The following is a 7,230-nucleotide window of genomic DNA, read 5'->3' as shown; positions in this document are numbered from 1 at the left end:
GCTATAAATAAGGTGAATTCTAAGGTAGCAAATTAACAATTATGCCGATTTAAAATGGAGGGTTGTTCGTAGATATACAAGTGAGAATGTGTCTGCAGCAGAGCAATCTATTTACAATTTTCAATAGAAATGCAAAAGAATTGAATGAGAATTATGTACATTCAACCTGGTGTCAACTAGGTAAAGATTCCCACCCTGTTTAACATAGGACTTGCTTCTAACAAGACTAGACAACATTCGCATAGATTATCGATAAACGTCATAAGAAACAATCCCACGATTTGGAACCAGGAGAGGCAGCTTATCAATGTAGATAAACAGTCTCTTCAAATTCTCCCTTGAGATTGCAGACAGATCAGCAATCTCATTGTTGCTGGTGTAGATCCAGAGTTCACACGAGTCGACTCTTTTGAGGCTGTCCCGGCAGAAGGGGCAGGACTGCGAGCGTGTGCGCCTAGACAAATCCAAAATGGCAATCTGTTTAGCTGTGTATATTTATATCAGGCTACAAAAGCCGGTGACTATCCTCATGCATGTCATATTACACATCAGAAAGAAAGAGTAGAGTATCCTCATGCATGTCATATTACACATCAGAAAGAAAGAGCTCTCTACTCCTGATTTATGTTACGTCTTGGTAGAATTTGTGTTTACTTGCAATGTACTCTTGCACAAGGGCTTGTATCCAAAAAGCCTTACAATGGTATCAGCACATCAAGATATGAGAATGCCGGTATATATGCACAGTATGATGGTTGGTGCACTACTAAGTATATATGCATACTAAATGATCACACATCAGGGCCATGAGTTTGTGTCAAAGTGACTCACTTGAATTATTGATAATTGAGGAAGCGCAACTAGGAATTTTGGATCCAATTGGCTAATTCAGAAGTACTGGAAAAAGGATGAACATGGTTTATAAAGTAATAGTTGTTTACCAGTTCCGGTAGCACTTCATGCACAAAGAGTGACTGCAATTGGGCAATACGACCTTGCTGTTCATCTCCATGCAAATACCACATTCTTCTTCTCGCTCCAACTCAATTTCAGAGAGCTTTCCTTTGTCCGTCTCATCTTTCCTCTTGTACTTGGAACAGATTTCTCTCTGTTTCCTCTCTTCTACATCAGTCAGTTTCCTTTGAAGTTGCAATAATGAGGGAAATATTACACCTGTTTTTCGAACAGTCAAAACAAATTTGATAAACGGTAAATCCTTGAACTCACATTTTCTTATCAGATTTCACTTACTGTAGAACTCTTTTAAACTAGCTTTTCTTTCTTGAATTGACATGGTGGTCTTCCCATCCTCATATGCCTGTGACAAAAATCGAGTATATCATCAATCCGACATTTTCATGCACAAGACAAGGAGTCATTTACATCATATTAGATGTCAGATAGAGTAGTCCATATCAATTAACTATAGCTGAAAATAACAATGCGTATGTGTAAAACATAGTGCAATTTACCCTGTATATAAGAATCCTAAGCAATCCTAAGGCACCAGCAAGGTGGCAATCAGTCCATTGAATCAGAAACAGAAAGAATTGGGCGGCGGGGCTGTATGATAATCTCATTTGGAGGCAACCCCCATCATATTCTCTTGGATAATCTGAAGCCCTGTGTAACCAAGAAACTCACAAGTCAGAAAAGACTGTAAGAATGATGAAACCATTGAAACCTGCAAGATGCAACTCTCCTATCCCCACCAGAAAATTCCAAAACAAATGATACATAAAAAACAAATTAAGTTATGCAAAAGGGCCAAGATATTTTCATATTGGCTGAGATCAGAACAGGATAAGGATATTTTACTATATTTATATGCAAACTATTCCAACAAAAAATTACCTAATTGAAAAAAGGAGAACTAACACGTAGAAAGCACCAACTAGTTGCAGCGGACAAACCCAGGAAAAAGTTAAAGACAGATGACTAAAATAAGCTCAAACCCTCCTAATACTCTGTTCCCTCAGCACAAATTATCAACCTTTCACTCCTTCATAGAATTCATAAGCGATTATGAAATCTGGGTTAAGAGCAAAATCATTTACACAACTAATCAGTCGTTCAACATGTACAAACTATAAAGCGAAGAATCTTGCATAGCACAGGAAATGGTACAGGACTACAGAGAAACTAAAATCCGAAACCGAAATTAGACCAGGATGACCAATTTCCATCAAGATCATCAAACTTGGTATGTCCCAGAATCAGAAAATTCATGTAATCATCAGAGAAAAATTAACTGTGGACAAAAGAAAGAGTAAAAAAGAGAGGACAAAAGAAAGAGTAAAAAAGAGTCGTACAAAGTATTGGCAAACTGAATATCAGCTTCAAGCGCCTTAAGCGAATCCTTGAATGACTTTCGCATTTTTCGAATCACACTCTTTCACCCAATGATCTCTCCCATCAAATACACTGATCATCAAATCTCAAACCCAACCAACTCTAAACTCTTTCCTCTGTCTCAAATTGTAAGACGGAAGATAGAACAATCGGTGTATATAAGAACGGGGTTTTGGGGCTGTAACTGCTGAAGCGTTAGCTGAATATGGAACACTGAGAGAGAGAGAGAAGAGAGAAAAGTGAGAGACGGTGGGGCTTACTTGGCTTTCGCTTAGAGCACACGTAACAGTCTTTCTCGGTTTATAAATTAAATGCCGAGAAAAAAGAAGAAGAAGAAAGAGCTAGATTATCTGATTAGTCAGAAAATGACGGATTTGCCCTCGATCGCGCCTCGGTGTTGTTTTCTTCCCGATGCTTCTCTCATGATTATCACCGCGATGAGGATGCGACGTCGTTTTGTCGGGGGTGCAGAGCGGCTGCGTGGCTTTCAGGCACGATATTCTGGCTCAACCGTTAGTTTGTCGGACCCGTTTGCGGTTGTGGTTATTATTCTGGCGCTACGTGTCGTGAATTTGGTTAGAGTAGGTCCACCACCGCACGACTACCGTGTCCTTCACTTTGTCTCTATGTTGCACGGACACTCCACACCCCTGGAGTGTCCGACACGCCGATACGGCAAAATACGTGTCCGACACGTCACGTGGCGTGTCCGAAAAATCAACTTTTTCGGACACGTATCGGACACGTTGACCGGTCCCGACACGGCATTGCTACACGCCACGTCAGCATTTCAGATTTTTTTATTTTTTTATTATTTTTTTATTTTTTAAATTTATAAAAAAAGGTAAATTTTCTATTCATTTTATATTAGATCAATTATGGAATAACAAGTTTGGATGAATTATGGATATGATAATTATACTAGTTCATCTTCTTGTCTATTAAGTGTTACTGTGCTAGAGAGCTAGTTGATGATGAGATAAAGTTCTTTTGTAAGTCTTGAAGAAGAAGGTAAATTTTCTATTCATTTTATATTAGATCAATTATGGAATAACAAGTTAATTGGGATAGATTATGGATATGATAATTATATTAGTTCATCTTCTTGTCTATTAGGTGTTACTGTACTAGAGATTGTCCTGTTTGAAAACAAGTTACTGCTCAAGTTTGTTTTTCTTTAATGTTATATTTTAGGTGCTAGAGATCTGCTGTTTTTAATGTTATTAATTATGCACTTGACTTATTTCTTATGGTTATGAAATAGATTGAATTTATAACTTTATTTGATAATGTAATGAATTTATTTCATATTTTTTTATTTTTTATTACATTAAAAATACATAAATATATAATTTTGTTGCCGTGTCCAAGCCGTGTCGGAAACTCAGTTTTTGAGTTTTGCCGTGTCGCCGTGTCGTTGTCGCCGTGTCCGTGTCCGTGCAACTTAGCTTTGTCTCATTTAGTTTTTTTTTCTTTATTATTTTTTTTGGGCAATGTGCATTATATAGCTTCGCACAACAAGAAAATTATGTATTTTGTGGCAACTTAATACAAGTTTAGATGAGTTGATAACGGCAAGTAACCAAACCATTAGCCTATTTAGAATTTATAGGCAAGGGCGGAGCTAGGATTATATATATTAAGGGGGGCGGGTTACAACACAAAAATATGATCGAATTCTTGTATGTATGAATACAAAATCAAAAGATAATTAGTTCTAAAAAAAAATCAAAAGATAATTAGTTCTAAAAAAAATCAAAAGATAATTAAATTTTGAATATTGGACATCATAGTTACTAAATTGAAGCAAAAAAAAAAAAATGAGGCTGAGAGCTCTGCGGCTACCAACATCAAAACCTAGAAATCCTAGGTTCTCGTGAGCATAGCGGAGGCAACCTGACGGGGAATCCGACTGCATCAGAACGTCTTTGGCGTCGGGTTCTCAACGGAAAGAGACGGAGCAGAACAAGCTGGGGTCCGGGTTGTTTGGAGCTTTTCAAGGTTGAGGGGTGATGGTGGGTTCCTACTGTCCCATTACTTAGATCGAGATACATAGGCTCGTCTTGGCGCGGAACAAGTTCAAATTGATAGGTGAGGAGAGGAGCGATGACATAGACGCAGCTATGACCGGGTTTTGATCGAGTAAGGGCGGTGGTGGACTGACCCGTCATCATTTTTGGGCTTCCCGAGGAGGTTGTTTTTCAAAGAATCAGGAAGAGGTCTTATGTGGTTCAGCGGCGGCGCTTGTAGAAGATATGAGGTCGTGGTTGGGTAAGCCGCCGAACTGAGGCTGACGCGGTACCAGTTTTGATGGTTTTGTTGGGTCTCCGGCAAGGACTGGGCAATTCATGGTTTGAGGGCAGTGGGTGTGGCTTGGGCTTTGTAAGCCTTTCCACTCTCCCTCCTCAATCAAATTTGGGTGAGTTTCTTTGCTCTAGGCTTTGGTGACTCTTTTGGGGCTGGAGAAGATCCCTACATAACCATATTGAAGAGTTTACCCCCCCCCCCCCCCCTCTTTTGATGGAAAGGTACACCGAAATGGTTTTAGGCCTTGATTCATTGAGCTAGGATACTTTGATTGGTTATGTAGGTTAAAGCTTTCTAGGCCAGACTAAAGTCCTCTTGTGGACATTAGTTTTTGAATTAGTCTTTCTTTGTAGCTTTTGTAGGCTCTTCGAGTTGTATCGGAGTTATGCTCTCGATTGATTAGCCGTTGGACTTGTATTGGAGTTTAACTCCCACTCGTTCTATTGGTCGATTTAATATATGGGCTTTACGCCCTTGGAGTAACATTCATTTCCATTAAAAACAAAAAAAATTTAGAAGCACAAAAAAAAAAAAAGGAAATTTGGATCATAGAGAAATAAGTTCAGTTTTACAAAGTATTTATACATAATAGATTGAGAAAAAAAGGAAATTATTCAACGTGGAAACGATCATAAATAAATGAATAGAGTATATGGCAAGAGGTGATTAAGGTAGAATGTAAATTGTATAAATTAAGCCCTATTAAAGACAAATAATGTTAATCGTTTATTGAAATCTAGGAAAAGAATGGGGGCAAACATTACAAACCTCTTAATAACACATAACACTCAAGTTTTATCAAAAATGCTGACGATGTAGCTCCGCCGGTGTTTATAGGGGTGTGAAGTTCGTATATAACAATTTTACTGTAACAGTAATAGTTATTTGTAAATTGTGTACGTGAGAGTTTTTAATGAATTATAAACATATATTAGTCAAATAGATGAGATAAATATAGCTTTGTTTTAGCTATTCATGAGTCATGACCAAATTGGATTATAAAGTTGATGATATGGGCACCTAACAAAATCATTAGGGCAAAATTGGAAGTCATAGGGTTTATCAGCTTGATGTAAAAAATGGATTATAGATGAGAATACTCCCACCTTAATGAGTGATGGTGATTGATCGACACAAAGTATGTTTTTTTCTCCATTGTTCTTTCAGATGAAATTTCTAGTATAGAACTTTACTAGAGGTATCTTGTAGAGGTGTATTCCATTATTCTAACCTCGTATTAATTTACAGAAGATTCCACCAACTTGGAGTTGATTAATTCACTTAGCAAAGAAACAAATAAATGATAGAACTAAATTAAGGTTATCCTCATTTGCTCATGCTGCAGATATGCCTAGTAATTTCCAATACCAAATACAAAAAGAGCGGCCATCTTAATGATCTTATTAGTGATTTATAGAAACAAAAGTGCAGATATATGTTACATCTTAAGTTATTGATAGGACTAACTTAAGAATTAGGTGGCTAGCTACTGCTTTATGATAGGTAATGGTTGTCCATCACAGAGAAGATTGCATCAAAATGATTGGACCAAATGTTGATGACAAGAGTAGGATTTGTCATAGATAGGAGAATGCTGCCCCAATTCATAAATGTGATCATCAGCTTATTTGGGTAGAAGTTCATAAATGGAAGTTACCAATTACTTTGTCAATAACGTATAATGTTTGCTAATTGGACGTAGATAGCGAGCGAACTGTACACCTAAAAGAACAAGAACAGTAGTTCAATCTAACCCTTAAACCCTAAACTCTAACCTCTCTCGCTCTCTCTCAAACATCGACGGGTGTCTGCAGCTACATAAAAGGAAGAACATGAAAACATTTGGGTAGTTTGGTCGTTGTTCTTGAGAGTTGAGATCCAGGATGCACCATAACAGAAATGAAACTAAAAGCTAGAAACAATGACCATAGAGGAACAAAGGTTAGGAATACTGAAGTTTAATTTATTCATTGGTGTTGGATGATAATGACAAGCCAATCTATTACCAGAGAGATTACAAAAATAGGCAATCGTTGAGTGAGAAGCTACCATTTTCTTTGCTTGCAGCATCGACATATTAAATTGAGCCAAGAACAGGGGCGAGATACTATTTGCATTGAGTATCTCATAAACAATAGTGCTTTACCAATAACAATGAACCAATTTTAATAAGGTTTAACACATTCTTTGGTTGATAACATAATACGATTTGGTAAGGATGTGATTTCTTAGTTCTACTGATGTCACTGGCTGCCCTATTCCCACGTGTACCCCTTAATCAATTGGGGAAGAGATTGAAAATTTCAGGTTTGAAGAAAATTTCTTGCGTATTGAGAATTAGCAATCAACATTGTTAATCTTTGGCCACTAAGAAAGAAGAAATGAGAGAAATTGCAACCTAAGAATACTGCAAAATTTAGGAGATTCAGAAGCATTAGATTCCGACTCATCTATGATTAAGATCATATACACAAAACTTTCACTCTAAACCAACACTGACAGAACAAATTCCACTCTAAAACCTAAAAACCTCTTTGGATCAGCTTCTTTGATCCTGGGAAGTAATGTCAC

General features: G+C 37.4%; 1 protein-coding gene across 1 annotated transcript; it reads right to left on the bottom strand.

Annotated features, from left to right (window-relative positions):
* LOC101298807 lies at positions 1–2,633 on the bottom strand. Its single transcript, XM_004302550.1, has 5 exons — positions 2,313–2,633; positions 1,473–1,623; positions 1,252–1,318; positions 942–1,173; positions 1–454 (listed from the first exon to the last, which is right to left on the bottom strand). The coding sequence occupies exons 1-5, from the start codon at positions 2,375–2,377 to the stop codon at positions 247–249; spliced, it is 723 nt and encodes a 240-aa protein (XP_004302598.1). The 5' UTR covers positions 2,378–2,633; the 3' UTR covers positions 1–246.
* Between the last annotated feature and the right edge of the window lie 4,597 nt (positions 2,634–7,230).

This window comes from Fragaria vesca, linkage group LG6 (genome assembly GCF_000184155.1).
Source record: "Fragaria vesca subsp. vesca linkage group LG6, FraVesHawaii_1.0, whole genome shotgun sequence".
Classification (NCBI taxonomy): domain Eukaryota; kingdom Viridiplantae; phylum Streptophyta; class Magnoliopsida; order Rosales; family Rosaceae; genus Fragaria; species Fragaria vesca.
This window is presented reverse-complemented; position numbering and strand designations above follow the sequence as displayed.

What these genes read in the sequence shown, in the direction of transcription:
- LOC101298807 (XM_004302550.1), bottom strand. Translation starts at nt 2,377, where the DNA reads ATGCGAAAGTCATTCAAGGATTCGCTTAAGGCGCTTGAAGCTGATATT. An exon ending in TTAGGATTCTTATATACAGG is followed by an intron (nt 1,319 to 1,472) that starts GTAAATTGCACT and finishes TTTTTGTCACAG; the next exon opens with GCATATGAGGATGGGAAGAC. An exon ending in TAGTTTAAAAGAGTTCTACA is followed by an intron (nt 1,174 to 1,251) that starts GTAAGTGAAATC and finishes TTCGAAAAACAG; the next exon opens with GTGTAATATTTCCCTCATTA.